This window comes from Scyliorhinus canicula, chromosome 11, assembly GCF_902713615.1.
Source record: "Scyliorhinus canicula chromosome 11, sScyCan1.1, whole genome shotgun sequence".
NCBI classification, from domain to species: domain Eukaryota; kingdom Metazoa; phylum Chordata; class Chondrichthyes; order Carcharhiniformes; family Scyliorhinidae; genus Scyliorhinus; species Scyliorhinus canicula.
This window is the reverse complement of record NC_052156.1, coordinates 141,664,257-141,680,651: the sequence shown is the minus strand read 5'-3', so window position 1 is coordinate 141,680,651 and position 16,395 is coordinate 141,664,257. Positions and strand designations below refer to the sequence as shown.

At 47.9% G+C, this 16,395-nt stretch overlaps 2 protein-coding genes across 4 annotated transcripts in view; one reads left to right on the top strand and one right to left on the bottom strand.

The window, feature by feature from the left end:
• Positions 1-16,395, top strand: part of fbxl13 (F-box and leucine-rich repeat protein 13) — a 399,689-nt gene that overhangs the window by 155,757 nt on the left and 227,537 nt on the right. The window lies entirely within an intron of this gene.
• The window catches only part of lrrc17 (leucine rich repeat containing 17), a 72,791-nt gene that overhangs the window by 28,116 nt on the left and 28,280 nt on the right, over positions 1-16,395 (bottom strand). Inside the window, exon 2 of the mRNA XM_038811558.1 lies at positions 6,676-7,563. Coding sequence (XP_038667486.1) covers positions 6,676-7,426 — 751 coding nt within the window. The 5' untranslated portion in view covers positions 7,427-7,563. The remainder of the gene's footprint in view (positions 1-6,675; positions 7,564-16,395) is intronic.

Genomic DNA, 16,395 nt, shown 5'->3' with positions numbered 1-16,395 from the left:
CACATGAAAAATTTGAAGAGATGCAATGAGATTGCACCCTGAAACAGACAAGCTCAGAAGAGAAAGGAAAAATAACTAGCAGGAAAAAATTCTTAAAAGGATCATCTAGGTTTATTTTCTGCTAATTTAATAATATTAATTTAAATAATTTTGTCACCTTATTTCCGTTGTCAAATTATTTCAACAACTTATCTGCATTGATTTGTGTTTGGAATATTTAAAGTAACATTCTATAATTAAACATGTACAAATAATGATGCAGGGCAACAGTGGATTGGTGGCCAGGGGAAACTTGTCACTGAATAACAGAGTCCCATCTACTGTAGCCTCATTAAATAACCCGGATGCTTCTGTCAAGCAAGGGCTGAATTTAGCAGTTCATGATGAATAAGGTCTAATTAAAAGTATCAAAGTTCCTGGCACATCAGAAGTTGCTCCAGATAGGTCTTTCCATCTAAAAGGCAGAAATGTTGTCAGCTAGTACGGACACTGACATGGGATGCAAAATGCTTGGAGGCATTATCTGGGGTCTGGGTATGAAAATACTTGTTCAAATATCCACAATTTGAAGGCTATTACATTTGGGTTCCATAAACTGAAGCTACAGAGTCCATCACCAAGAGTGGCTTGGTAACAGAACTACTGGCCAAGCTGCTTGAGTACAGAAAGACATATGTGCCAAATAGAGCCTGGAATTGGGGAGGGGGGATGGGGGGGGGGGAAGGTTGGGGTGGGGGTGGGGGGGGGGGGGGGGGGCTGGAGGTGGTGGAAAGCGAACCATTGAGAGGTAAAGAATCTGCTCTACATTGTCATCACTAATCTACCTATTGCTGATGTAGCTTTTCATGACAGTATTGGAACGAGTGACCACCTCACAGTGTAGAAACAAAGTCCCATTTACATACAGAGAAAAATCCCAACTTGTTATGTGGCACCCCCCCCCCCCCCCCCCCCCCCCACACACACACACACATACACCAGGGGATGGGTGGAGGATGTTTCTCTCAAGAAAACTGAGAGAACATCAGGAAGAGACAAAAACAGATATTCAATCTGCAGTCAAGGGTGAGGCTGCGGAAGCTCTGGCGACTATGCAGATGGCCCTAGACAAGGCAGAGCAGCACTGGAAGCACAGGAAAATACTGTTAAAGAGACATCCGGTGACGGAAAAGAAGGAGTAAGTCACACATTTGGTGGCTCCCGCTTGGGTCGGACTTTTGGACCTTTTCCCCCGATTTTCTACCGGACTTGAACTGTAAAACTGAAGACAGGCAATTGTGTACTGAATTCCCACATCGGTGCATGGTGAGGAGTAGAAGTGCTTATAAAGGCAGAAACAGAAAATACAGTAGTCCCCCTTTATAACGCGGGTGTTGGGGTCCAAGACAGCCACCCGCGTTGCATCCGAGCCGCGGATATCCACGATGGGGGTTTTAAATTTATTAAAAAATCTATGCATGCGCTTCCCATTGTGAGTCTACGGGGGGCGGGGGGAGAGGTCAGACCCCCGTAGACTCACAATGGGAAGCGCATGCATAGATTTTTAAATAAATTTAAAACCCCCATCGTGGATCTAATTAAAACAACCCACAGAAACTTACCAGGAACTTACAAGGTCTTGCTGTCTGCACCCCATCTGCCGCACGTGCTTGCACCCTGCGCTGCATGTCAGTTTCAAAGGCAAGGCTGGGATTCAGTTTTAGGTGTAAGGGCTGTCAACTTGGTGGTTTGGGAACAAGTGGCAGGGGGGTGTCGCATCTTTCCTCGGTCCCAAACCCCTGCAGTTCAGGCCTTTCTCCACACCGCCACCCCTACCCCCTCCCCCCCACCCCCACCCTACCTCAACCACTATGGAGGTACCAGCTGTAGCTCTGCACTATCCACTTCCGGACGCTGTGTGAGCTGCTCCTCTCTCACTGAATCTCAGTGAGAGAGGAGCAGCCGGCAGTGTCAATTTCAGCCGGCAGTGTCAATTTCAGCGGCCGGCTCACTTTGATCTGGAGAGGGAAGCTGACAGTTGGGGTCCATAAGCCCCCCCGCCGTATTGCGGAGCGCGGTATAACGGGGGACTACTGTACTATTAAAGGGCTGGAAAAGCTGCAACAGACCAGGGCAACTGCATCATCGCCCTAGAGAAAGAGGTGGCAAGGCTGGTCACGACACAGGGGAGCCTGAAGGTGAAAATCGACGACCAGGAGAACTAGTCGAGGCGCCTAAACCTGGGTCTGTCGGAGAAGATCAAAGATAGGAACCCCATGGACTATGTGGCCCAAATGCTGGGCAACCTGGTGGGAAGGGACAGCTTACCCAACCCACCAAAAATTGACAGAGCACACCAGTTGCTTTGCCCAAAGCCCAGAGCCAGGGAACAACCGAGGGTGTTAATCGCCAAGATGCACCGGATGCACTGGGTCACATTCCAAGGCAGGGAACACTTTTTCACGACCCCTGTGGATGTGGACAAGTTTGTCTTGGAGAACGGACCAGAGAAATGGCAGCAGGGACAGTGATGAAGAGCTCATAGGAAGAAACTTTAACTTTCTGAATTGTCAACTGTGAACCACCATGTCGAACGCTTTGCGTTGCATTTTGCTGCCTCGTTCTGGGGAAGAGGGAGAAAAGAGAGGAAGGAAGGAGTGAGGGTAGTAGAGTGCTGGAAAAAGTGAGGGGAACGGCAGATAAGAAGCTCAGGGAATGGGTGACGGGAGGATGCACAACTAGCACCAGGAGGGGGGCACCACACTAGCGGGGAAGCCAGCACTGGCAAGCATGCTGGAGAGAGGGTACAAGCGGGAAAGCGCCTGTCAAGGGCAGGGGTGGGGGTGCATACATCCGTAACAGGGGGACGACTGGTGGAAGAAATAGCTGGAAGGGAGAGGTGGGGGCAATCACAGGGAGGGGGGTGGAAGGATGACTGGGGAGAGGGGAGAAAACACCACAAGGTGTTTTCACCATAAGGAAAAGAGGGAGCGAGGGCATCAGGCTGGCTACAACAAGCCACACATGGCGACTTGGTACAAAATGAATCCACAAGCAACCATTTTGGAGGGTCCCTGAACAAAGGGAAATCCTGGAGTGCAGGGGCTCACCCTGACAGTTCACCCACCAGGGGAGAAGGAATTCTCCTTCTCCCAAGTGCACAATGTATATTCACGGATAGACTTTGCAGTGAGGAAATGGGTGCCTCCAGTGCTAGTAAGGGCGGAATATTCCGCAATTGTAATCTCCAACTACACTCCACATTATATGGATGTGAGGTTGGAGATGGGCCATGCCCAATACCTCCCATGGAGGTGGACACGGCCCTCCTGGCTGATAAGGCTTTCTGCGAGAAAATAGACTTCTACCGGGGGCTTTACACCTCCGAGTCCCCAGCAGGGGACTTGAGGATGAAGCAGTTCCTCGATGGACCGGACATGCCAGTTGTGAGGGAGGATACGAGATGGGGCCTGGAAGCGCTGCGAGAACTGGGAGAAATCATGGAGGATATTAGCTCTATGTAGGCGGGGAAGGCGCCAGGACTGGATGGTTTCCCGGCTGACTTCTACAAAAGATTTGCGACGGCATTGACCCCACACCTGCACAAGATGTTTATAGATTCATAGATTTTCATCCCTAAGGTCTTTTTCAACTCACTAGAAAACCTGATTATGGCGTTTGTGTGGGGGACGAAGAACACAAGGATCCCAAAAGAGTACTGCAGAGAGCGAGCACCATGGGGGGCCTAGCCCTCCCAAATCTGCAATATTGTCACTGGGTGGCAATGGCGGTGTGGTAGTCACCACTAGCGGTATATTGTGTGTATTACAGCACTGCCCATATATTACTGGTACGACGGTAAATCTCTGCCTTCTGGCTCCACCCAGCAGGTGGCGTATAAAGTGTGTGCTCTTCTGTGCTGCAGCCATTCTGGTTCCAGCTACAGGAGGCATAACATCTTGTTCAATAAAGCCTCGATTGTTCCACCATTCCCGTCTCATGGTAATTGACGGTATTTCAGGCGGAGAGGGTAAAGGGGTGGATAAATGAGCCTGAAGCCAAGTCGGTGCTTATGGAGGAGGGCTCGTGCCGAGGGACCTCCCTCCGGGTCCTAGCTACGGTGGCACTTCCATCCCCACCGAATAAATACTCAACGAGCCCAGTGTGGTAGCAACATTCCAGTCGTGAAAGCAACTGTAACAGCTCTTCGGGCTAACCAAAATGTCCGACAAGGCCCCATGTAGGGAAACAAGAACATATTCATGACCAACACAACAATCACTGCGAGAGGACCTACTAGACGCGGACATCCTAGGGAAAGGGAACTGCAGCGACATGTATGGGCGACTACTAAGGAGGGCTAACACCCAACTGCTGTTTCTTCATGGGTTGTTTACCAGAGGCCCTGGAGCTCTGTATACAGTTCACACCAGCACCGCTTTGTCCTGCCATTGACTCTCCTGTGCAGCTCTCTCCAGCAGATTTGATTGTGAGATCCTGGCCTGTTTGTGTCTCTGGCACGCTCTTCCTTATTATAAAATGATTAATCTTCAGTTCTTCACAGTCCTGTTGTTTGCTTGCTGATAGCTACAAAATGGAGGAATCTCTCTTCTGTGATTTCACACCCAAAATATGGACGTACATACATGACGTCAGTGTACATACCAGGCACATGACCTGCTCTCTGACGCCGCTTCTGCTGGCATGACTCCAGCGTTCGCATTTAAAGGCCAGTTGTGACCAGCATTCTCAACTTAAAAGTCGGTCACAGCCGTCATTCTTAGAAGCTGGTTGCGGTTGTTGGATGCTTCCCCGTGATTGGGAACACCATGCCCGATCACTCCGTGACCCTTCCAACACTCACCCGTGGGCCACAACAGCTTGAAAAACCCGGGTCACCACCTGCAGTTTGAAAAACCTGATGTAAAGTATAAGTTGAATACAAAAGAAAAAGTGTTTAGTCAATAGCATTGTTTAGTCATGTGAGACAGTAAAAGTTTAAAAGTTAAATCTTTACATGTCATCCTTTCTGTTATTTATTGGAAGTTTCAATTTCTCTTTAAAAGTTTATATTTTAAAAATTCATTTCCGGGATATGGCGTTGCTGGTTAGGCCAGCATTTATTGCCCATCCCTAGCTACCCTTCATAAAGTGGTGGTGAGTTGCCTTTTTGAACCACTGCAGTCCCTGTGGTGTATGTAGGTACACCCACTGTGCTCTTAGGGACATAATTCCAGGATTTTGACCCAGCATCAGTGAAGGAATGGCGATATATTTCCAAGGCTGGGTGGTGAGAGACTTGGAGGGAAACCTTCAGGTAGTAGGGCTCCCAGTTATCTACTGCTCTTGTTCTTCTAGATGGCAGTGGGCATGGGTTTGGAAGGTGCTGCCTAAGGAACATTGGTGAGTTCCTGCAGTACATATTGTATATGGTGCATACAGCTGCCACTGTTCGTTGGTGGTGGCAGGATTGATTGATCGTGGAAGGGGTAGCCATCAAGCGAACTGCTTTGTTCTGGATTGCTTCTTAAGTATTGTTGGAGCTGCATTCACCCAGGCAAGTGGAGAATATTCCATTATACTCCTGACTTGTGCCTTGTAGATGGTGGACAGGCTTGGGGGATCAGGAGGTGAGTTGCACGCCATAGGATTCCTAGCCTTTGGCCTGCTCTGGTAGCCACAGTATTAATATGCCAGTCTAGTTCCGTTTCTGATCAATGGTAACAACTAGTATGTTTATTGTAGGGGATTCAGCGATGGTAATGCCACTGAGTGTCAAGAGACGATAATTAGATCCTTTCTGGTCATTGTCTGACACCTGTGTGATGAAAATGTAACTTACCACTTGTCAGCCCAAGCCTGGATATTGTCCAGGTCTTGCTGCATTTGGTCATGGACATGTCATGGAGCTGCTTTATTATCCGAGGAGTCACAAATGGTGGTTGCAGTCATCTGCAAACATCCCCACCTCTGACCTTATGGTGGAAGGGAGGTCAAAGTTGAAGCAGCAGAAGAGGATTGGGCCCAGGACACTACTCTGTGGAACTCCTACAGTGATGTCCTGGAGCTGAGATGATTGACTTCCAACCACGACAACCATCTTTCTTTGTGCCAGGTATGACTCCAACCAGCAGAGTTTTCCCCCGATTTCCATTGACACCAATTTAGCTAGGGCTCCGTGAAGCCATACTCGGTCAAATGTTGCCTTGATGTCCAAGGGCAGTCACTTTCACCTCACTTCTGGTATTGAGCTCTTTTGTCCATGTTTGAACCAAGGTTGTAGCGAGGTCAGGAGCTGAGTGACCATGGCAGATCCCAAAATGAGCCTCTGTAAGTAGGTTTATGGGGATCATAACAGATTAATGACAGCAGTATTAAAGGAGAGAGGAACCGCACCTAAAGTGAGAATGTTAATAATATCAGCTAACATGGGGCAGGAGGACAAGTTGGGTGGTTGGCAGTTTAATGGGAGTAGGGTTGAGGAAGCTGAAGATAGATAGCATTGACAAGATGAGCTCAGAGAAGGCATGAGGAGAGATAGGACAGAAATGAGAGAAAATGCATACTTCTGGAAGATTCCAAGACCCTAATACATTGTCTCAAGAGCTTGCATTGCATTGTAAAGCCACTATTAAATCACAAATGAAGGCTAACAGTTCAGTGCAATATTGTTTATTATTTAGAAGTCATACTAACCTTTATCTTGGCAATCTATTCGTGACTTTGGGAAGAGGTAGATATTACATTTAGTCGAATCAGCAGTGTTCTGGATAGGTATGGGGTTTGTACTATTTTTCTCATCATCGCAGAGCAAGTTCACATTGATTGTCTTCAACTTATGACCAGCAAATCTTTTTGGAGCTTTACATTTGGCCAGGCTGCCTAGATTTCTTTGGCCAGGGATCTGCAATTTCCTGACCATTTCGTCTAGATTACAATTGCAATTCCAGGGGTTGCCATAGATACGCAGGTACTTTAGTTTAGGAATAGGAATAAAAACTTCCTCTGACAAAAACTGTAATTGATTATGTTGAATCAATAAAGTATGGAGTTCATCCAATCCTTCAAAAGTATCTGGTTCTATAGTTGCTATGGCATTTCGTTGTAAGTCGAGGCTCTTCAAATGTTTTAATGATGAAAACATTGAGTTCTTCAAGCTATGGATCCTATTTCCTGCGAATTGTAAGTGAACAACATCCTTTGGCAAATTAGGAGGAATTGTAATGAGCCGTTTATCTTGACAATCCACTATTTTCTCATTCATATGAAGACTCTCACTACATATTGTGCTAAGGAATTGAGCAAACCTTTTGACATGAGTGGAATGCCTTTTGAGGCATTTCTTGCCACAGTCCCTCATTCTGTTTCCATGTCTGCCATTCCTTGTTTTCATGAACTCCACTGCTCTACAAAGGAGTAGCAACAAAATAATTCTGATCACTTGCATCCTGACATCCAGATGGTCCGAGTAACCCAGTAATGACTTGATAATATACAAAAATCCAATGCAACTTGAAAATTAAGGTAGCCTCAAATGATTTTGGTTTTGGACTGACTTAAGCCAGTTGTTTCTTGCAAGACAGTCTGTAAAGAAGAAAAGGTAGTTAAAAACATAATTGCCACAAGGTAGAAAAGCACAAGATAAAGATGTATCAAGAAATACATATTACACAACAAACATAGCGATAAAGCATTGTATTCTTATTAAAAGTTGAGAAAAATGGGAGTGAAATTCATTTTGGGTGTAGCAATGAACAATAGCAAATCAACAGCCAGTTTTATTCTCTTTTTCACTGGCTTCAAGGAAAACATTCTTTTGGTCATGGCTTTTGTCTGGTCATATTTGCTCCTGGAAAAGCTGATCAATGCTGTCCTAGTACCTGTTATGATCAGACCAGCCAATTTCTGGAAGAGATCTTATAAAAGTCATTAGGCGCCTCATTATATTCCAGACTGACACCAGGAATGTCTCCAGAGCACACAAATAAAATTGGCACTCGACATATTTTAGATGCTGTTCACTACATGGGAGATTTGCCTTTTAAATTGAACCTCGGTGGTGGGGTCACCTCAGTGGAGGATGACGTGACTCTTCTGGTGGCAATGGGGCTGGTGCATGACTTCCAGTGGCAGCCATGGAGTGAGTGGTCGCACATAGGGTGGCTCCTGCTTGAAGGTGTTAGTTTTGACCTTTTTTCCCCATATGTTGGGTTTATTCGGCGGATAAGTGGAACGGAGAGTATAGGATAACAAGTTCTCCCCTGGATTAGCATGGATATGGGCTATCAGACCCAGCTGAAGACAGTGAAAGACCTGGTGAAAGAGTTAGAGGAGACTCGTGGCGCAGAATCAATCATAAAAATAGTAGAGGGGGAAAGAGTCGCCGTCAACGGGAAAGCTGCAGTTGGAGCAATTGATGGGCTTCATTAAAGAGGGTTTTCGACAGTAAAGGAAGGAAATACGGAGCGACTGGTTGAAGGTGATTGAGGGGACAGTGGCACCTCTTTCTGGTACCTGGAACAGGTGGAAAAGAGCCTCAAAACATAGGGGGCATTGATCCAGCAAGTGGAGAAGGTGATGTTCAACCAGAGTGATCGTATTCTGTCTTTAGAGGCGGAGGTGGTGATCCTAGGGAATCTGCAAGTTGTTGCGGTCCAAAATGGAGGACCAGGAGAATAGGTCCAAGTGACAAAGCCTGCGGATTGTGGGTGTGCCAGAGGGAGTGGAGACAACGAGCGCCACGAACTACGTCACGAGGATGTTGGCCAGATTGGTGGAGGAGTAGATGTTGGACAAAGCCCCAGAGGTGGACCGGGCCCATAAGTCCTCGAGGCAGAAGCCGAGAGCAAGGAGGTTTCTGCCGGCGCAATAATTGTGCGGATGCACAGGTTTCTGGACAAAGAAAAGATCCTGAGGTGAGCCAAGGTGAAATGGGTCTGTGAATTGAAGGGAAATAGAGTCCAGATTTATTGATTTATTAGGACAGTGGAGTGGAGTTGGTCAGGATGCGAGTAGGGTTCAACCAGGCCAAGGCAGTTCTGTACTGGTGACAGGTTCGATTCGGGGTGTTGTAATGGGCCAGACTTTGGGGAACCTATGATGGCTGGGAATATTACTTTGGGAGGCTGGAGCAGGCGAGTTATTTTTTCATTGATCACAAGCTGAGAGATGAATGGTGATTTTGGATGGAGGAGTAATGTCCATGAAAGTTGGGTTTTGCTATTGTTCTTATTTACCGATGTGGGGGGATGTTAAGAAGTTTAAATTTGTAAAGGGGGAGGGGGGGGTGATTGCTTTTCCCACCCCCTACATTTTTCGGGAGGTCTTTTGTGTTGTTGAGGTTTTTCTTTGTGTAATTGTTGTATTTTCAGGACTTTTTTGGATGTGTTGATGTCTTTGATACCTTTTATGGTAATTGGGTGCCTGTTGTACAAGTTAAGGTGGATTGTGTAGGGGTGGGATGGGGAAACCTTTGGGCAGGAGTTGCCATGCTAGTGAGCAATGCCAGTGAACGTGAGTGCAGTGGGGGAGGAGGCTGCGATGGTTGGCCAGTGGGGGTAAATGCGACATGGCATTTATGGAGGATGTGTGTGGTCGGGGGGGGGAGGGGGGGGGGGCATCTTGGATGGGCCCGGTTTAGAATGGAAAGAGGCAAGGCGGAGTTTAAGGGTGGTCATGGCAGACACTAGAGCAGGGGTGGCAAACTTTTCCGTGCAAGGGCCACATTCAGAAATTCACAATTCACAAAGGGCCGCATAGTATATTAAGTAAAATAATTACTTCACCCGGTTATGATCCTGGGCGCCTCATATAGAACATAGAACAGTACAGCACAGAACAGGCCCTTCGGCCCTCGACGTTGTGCCGAGCAATGATCACCCTACTCAAGTCAACGTATCCACCCTATACCAGTAAGTAACCCAACAGCCCCCCCCCCCCCCCCCCCCCCCCCCCCCATTAACCTTAAAAAAAAATTTTAAAAAAGAAAAACATTTTTTTTTTTTAATGACTTGGTGGGCCGCAGAAATACCTTGGCCCGCGGGCCGTAGTTTGCCCACCCCTGCACTAGAGGGTGGTGGAGGTGTAGGCCTCCGGTGAGAATCGTGACATGGAATATCCGTGGGCTGAAGAGCCGGTCAAGAGGTCTCAGGTGTTCGACCACCTGAAGAGTTTGAGAGCGGAAGCAATTTTCTTGCAGGAGATGCATCTCCAAGAGAAAGATCAGATGAGGCTGAGGAAGAGATGGGTTTTCGGGAGCCAGGGAGGTACGGGACCGGTGGGGGAGGGGCAGTATGTGATAGTGAGTGAGATGTTAGAGGGGATGTCGGTGGTGGTAAACGTCTATGTGCCTAATTGGGACGATGTTGGTTTTGTAAAATAGTTACTGTGAGTGGTTCTGGACCTGGACTCTCACCAGTTGATCATGGGGAGTGTTTTAATTACGTAATGGAGCCAAGGTTGGATAGGTTGGGCCTTAAGTAGATGGAAGGTCGAGTATAGTGAAAGAGCTGGGAGGGTTAATGGAAAGGATGGGATGGCGGTTCCGTGGATGTTCGGGAACCTGGGAGGGAGGGAGGGGGTATTCTTCTTCTCGCATGTGTATAGGGTGTATTCCAAGATTGATTTTTTTTTTAATGGTGAACTGGATGGTACTGATAGGGACAGTAGGGGTGGAATATGCAGGAATTGTGATCTCAGACCATGCACTATACTGGTTAGATGTGAGGATCTCTTCAGGACAGGTGCAGAGGCCAAGGTAGAGGTTGGACTCGGGACTTTTGGCTAATAAAGAGTTTTGTGGGAAGGTGAGAGTGGCGATTAAGAACGATGTGGAGCTCAACCAGAATGGTGAGTGTCAGCGGCTATGTTTTGGGAGGCCTTGAAGGCGGTGGTCCAGGGGGAAATTATTTTGTTCAAGGCCCATAGGTATAGGATGAGGAGGAAGGAGCACAGACGGTTAGTGGACGAGATAGTTGAGTTACTCGGCAGCCCCATTAAGAGCTGTTGGCAGAGAGGAAGAAATTGCAGGGACAGTTTTACATTGTGGGTAAGGGAGATGATAGAGTGAATTAGTAGGATGCAGTGAGGGAAGGCCCCGGGGCCGGATGCTTTCCAGCGAAGTTTTACAAAAGATTGCGACGGAGTTGGCTCCCCACCTGGTGGGTTTGTTTAGTGAGGCGGGGCAAAGGATTTGATCCTGGTCCATAGTTACTGTCTGTGTGGTGTTTTCACATTTTCCTTGTGTCTGTGTAGGTCTCACCCCCACAACCCAAAGATGTGAAGGGTAGGGGGATTGGCCACACTAAATTGCCCCTTAATTGGAAACATTTTTAAAAAAGGAAAAGGGTGAGTTGCCGGCTACATTAGTGCAACCGTGGATTTTGTTGATCCTGAAAAAGGAGAAGTACTCACACACAGATGTCCTGGTGAAGATGTTGCTGTGCAGGTTTGAGGGGTGCGCCTGGAGTTGGTTTCGGAGGACCAAACGGGTTTTATGAAGGGGAGGCAACTCTCTAGTAACATTAGGAGGTCGCTGAAAGTAATTCAGTTAGGGGGACGGGGGCCAGAGCTGATTGTGTCCATGGACACGGAGAAGGCGTTTGACCGGAGGTACCTGTTAGTTCTTGGAAAGGTTGGGCCGAAATGTTTGGAGTGGGTTTAATTGTTGTATGCGTCCCCCATGGCTGGCATTCGAATGAACGAGACATGTTTGGGGTATTTTGGGTTGCATTAGGGGACGAAGCAGGGTGCCCAGTGTCGCCGTTGTTATTTACATTGGCGATCGAGCCATTGCCGATGGCCCTTCAGGCATCGGCTGAAGAGTGAGGGATTGTGAAGAAGGGGTATCACTGTATGTGGACAACCTGTTGTAGTTTGTGTTGGGCCCTTTGAAAAGTGTGGGTAAAATTATGGGCTTGTTGGGGAAATTCGGGGCTTTTTCTGGCTATAAATTGAATGTAGGGAAAAGTGAGGTGTTCTGGTGAATGAAGTGGGGTGGGGGGAAAACCTGGGGCGCTACCACTCAAGTTCAGTAAGAAGTCTTACAACACCAGGTTAAAGTCCAACAGGTTTGTTTCAAACACTAGCTTTCGGAGCACTGCTCCTTCCTCAGGTGAATGAAGAGGTATGTGGCTGTTGACACCACTGTATGGAATGAAATGAAAATCGCTTATTGTCATAAGTAGGCTTCAAATGAAGTTACTGTGAAAAGTCGCTAGTCGCCACATTCCAGCGCCTGTTTGGGGAGGCTGGTACTGGAATTGAACCGCGCTGCTGGCTTGCCTTGGTCTGCGTTTTAAAAGCTAGTGATTTAGCCCTGTGCTAAACCATCCCCTATGGGAACCACAGGTTTAAGCCGGGGGAGGGATGTTTGGAATATATAGGCGGTGAAGGGAGGAGGGGTTGGAGCGTGTCAGAGACATGTTCTCAGAGGGGAAATTCGTTGGGTTGGATGAGTTGCAAGAGAGATTTGAGTTAACAAGGGGGAGTGAGTTTAGGTACTGGCGGGTGCAGGACTTTGCCTGAAAGGAGCTGCCGACGTTCCCCCAACTGCTAGAGTACATGCTGATGGAGAAATTGCTGTTCCCAATTGAGGTGGGGTAGGGCAGAATCAGGGACATATACGGGTGGTTGGGAAGGCAGGGTAAGGTGCTGGTGGAAAGGATGAAGCGGAAGTGATAGGGGGAATGGAGAGGGTGATAGGATTGAGTCCCTGGTGTGAGGCGATGCAGCGGGTGAACTCAACTTCCTCCTGTGCTAGAATGATTAGATTCAGTTTAAAGTGATGTACAGGGTACACATGACTTGGGCTCAGATGATGGGTTCTTCCCGGGGTAACGGATGGATGTGAGAAGTATGGGCAGGGATTGGCGAACCATGTTCACATGTTTTGGGGTTGCGAGAAGTTTGAGAGCTTCAGAGAGGCGGTGTTTGGAACCTTATCGAGGATAGTGGGGGCCGAGGCGAAGCTGGACCCCGTGGTGGCGATATTTGGGGTTTCAGAGATGCCGGAGCTGCTGGAGAGGAAGGGGGCTGATGTCGCGGCCTTCGCCGCTGATTGCATGGTGACGGATTCTTTTGCACTGGAGCTCAGGTACTCCACCAGAGATTGTGGCTTGTCTGGGAGACCTGTACTAGTTTCTCTGGTTGGAAAAGATTAAGTATATCTTGAGGGTGTTCGGAAGAGGGCTTTGAGGTAGGGTGGAGGCTATTCATGACAATATTTGAGGAGCTGTTATTTTAGCTGTTCAACGTGGTGGGGGGGGGGGTGGCAATGATGGGGAATGAAGGGATTAAAAGGGGAAACATGTACAAACTGTTAACTCTGTTTTGTTAGAATGTGGTTTTGTTGTTATTGTTTATGTTTGGAATAAAATATCTTTTCTAAAAATCGGGCTGGTGCATTGCCCTGGGCTGCGGTTAGTGAGTGAGGCTGGCTGAGTGTTGAGTTTTGGTATGTGCTGTGTATCCTGGGGTACTGACTCCTTTGTGCAAGAGTGTGCCGGACTAGGCCAGGTCTGGTTCGGTGGCTGGTATCCTGTTGCCCCCTTATGTTTGGGCCGTTCCTTCTCGATGGCACTTAGTAGGAAAGTCCTGAGAGGCTTGAGTCTTGATATGTTCTGAGTATCCTCGGTTTACTGATTCCTAAGTGCACTGGGGGTGCTGGACCAGGTCCTGTACCATGGTTGGTATCCTGTTGCCTGCTTATGCTCGGGACGTTCCTTCTTAGCTGGGATGTAATGAGAGGCTGTGTGAGGTTTAAATGAGCAATTTTTTCCTTCTTTGTCTTGTCATGAGAGCATGCGCTGGAGGATCATGAGATTATGGTTGTGTCCTGATCCTTGTAGTTTCCGTTTTCCTGTCAAGATTAGTTCATTGGGAGGTGCTGACCACACTGACTATAATCCAAATCTATTGTATGAATAATTGCTGGTCCTCTCGGTATACATATGTGGAATGATGATTATTTTGTACTGTGCTTGAGTTTGGGGTTGTGTTGTGTCTTGAGATATATGTAAAATATCCTTTTAGAACTGGTGTTCTCGTAACATTTTTTTCTGTCATTTTTTATTTCTGCTTTTGTGGGATTAAAGAATCCATGATTGGCTTCTGCAAGGGCACAGACAGGTCTGATATCCAAGAGGGGGACATTACAATTTGTGATTAGTGCCTCTGGTGTTAAAGTTGAGGGAGATTATGTTCTGTTGCATGCCCCAACATGGCGTGAAGATCTTGTAGCCATTTCAAGCAATCACCACATGGGAAGATGTACACCATTTTACCATGTTTTCATGGCCTTATCCTCTTCTCCCTTGTTCTCTGGTAATGCATAGAGAGGCGCCAAGAAGAGTTTAGTGATTGTATTATGCTAACTATTGCTCTTCTTGTCCTCTGTACCTATGTATGTTGAGACATTTTTGCTATGCTGTACCATTCCTGTGGTGTTCCATTGGTGCGTTTTTATTAAAATGGAAAAATTTCAATAAAAATACTTTTGAAATAAAAGGTGCCCCGATCTTTGTGAAGCTGCACTTGCTGGTGTGTTTAGGCCAACCTCTCACAATGCCAATGCAAGACATTACCCCATTTCTCAGGGGAGAAATAGGCCGATTTTCTGACTGAACCTGACACTTTGTCATTTTTTTGGAAAATCCCACCCTATATCAATATAAATTCTTGATCTTTAATTCCTAGAGATTTGCAAAATTGTAAAGATGCATCTACTTGTTAACTACGCAAAAGTCCCAGGAAATGATAGTGATTAAGGTGCATTATCAGTAACTTCATTGCAGTGTTAATGTAAGCCTACTTGTGACAATAAAGATATTATTAAGATATTGGGCTGGATTCTCCGATCCCCGGTTCCAAAATCGTGTCTGTCGATGGGGCGGAGAATCTCGATGCCGACAAAATCAGGGCAGCACTGCTTTTGCGATGCTCCGCCCCCCCGAAAAGCAGCATGATCTAGGAGTATGCCTCGCGCCGTAGCCATGCCCTACTTACATTGGCTGAGGCCTGCCCCGCGGTGCTCCGTCCCCAACCGGCCGGGTCCTCAACGCGTGGAACGCGTGTGGTCGCACCCACCGGGAACTCAGTGTAGCGGCTGTGGACTCAGGCCAGCGCTCCACAGTCGGGGGAGGGTCGATCCGCGGGCAGGGGGGGCATTATGCGGGGCTGGGGGCACTGTGGTGGGGCGCTCCAGGGCGCATGAGCCGGCCGAAGGGGGTCTATTTTTGCAGGCCGGGTCCGCGAGCTGCATCCGCCATGTAGCACAGTGCGGCCTCTGCAGACTACCACTGTGTACATGCGTGGCCACGGACCCAGCAATTCTGCAGGCCGTATCGGCAGCTAAAGCTGGGAGCTCTACGCCAATTTCACGCTGGTATGGGGACCTAGTCTCGAGAATGGAGAATCCAGCCCCATATCTTTTGAGGCCAGGGAACGGGTAGATGACTTGGGAAATCTCCCCCCCCCCCCCCCCCCCCTCCCCCCCACCCCACCAATACAGGCCCAAATCCCAAACATGTGGGCTTAGAAATTCAGCCATACAGTGTCTGTTTTTAAAGGGAAAATTTGATTTCTAGACTGAGAATTTATTTTTGATCTTTTAACTTGGGCCCCTTTTGTGAGGAAGCTATAATGTTCAGAGAACCATCTCTCAGGATGGGATGGTGGTGAGTACACAGTAATTCATTCCCACTCTTCAGTTGATAGTCTTTGGTAGCATAGAGTGGATGGAAAATCAGGTGACTTCAGAAAGACAAACAGCAGCAAAGGGCAGAATTTCACGGTGTGCGCTCGGGGGGCGGAACTGGAAGAGACCATAAATCCCCGTCCTGCCTGAGATCAATTGAGAAGCTGGCTGGCCACTTAAGTGACAGAGGTGGATGCCTGCGGCTACCAGGCTTCCTCCCTCTTTGTTCCCTGATCTCCTCCTCAAATGAGCTGCTCTCTGCTGAGTAAATGGCACCCATTTGTGAGTATGCATGTGGGGCTGACCTGTGCACAAAAGGGTGGTAGTTTTGGAGGTGGCTATGGGCAGCGATTGAGAGATTTGGGATCTCTTTATTGATGAGGATTTCCCAAGCCTGGGAGAGCTTGGGGAGGAGTTTTAGTTGCTAGGGGAGAATGGGTTCCGGAATCTGCAGGTGAGGGATTTTGTGCGGAGGTCGGTTTCGACCTTCCCGTACCTGCCGCCCCAGGGGCTACAGGGTAAGGTGGTGTCGAGAACAGGAGGAGGAGAGGGGAAGGTCTCAGAGATCTATAAGAAGCTGATGGAGTGGGAGGGAGTCCGAAAAGGCAGGTGAAGAGAAAGTGAGAAGAAGAGCTGGGTAGGGGAGGCCAGGTTATGGAAGGAGGGCCTGAGGACGTTAATGCATCCTCATCGTGCGCCAGGCTTAGCCTGATACAGTTTAA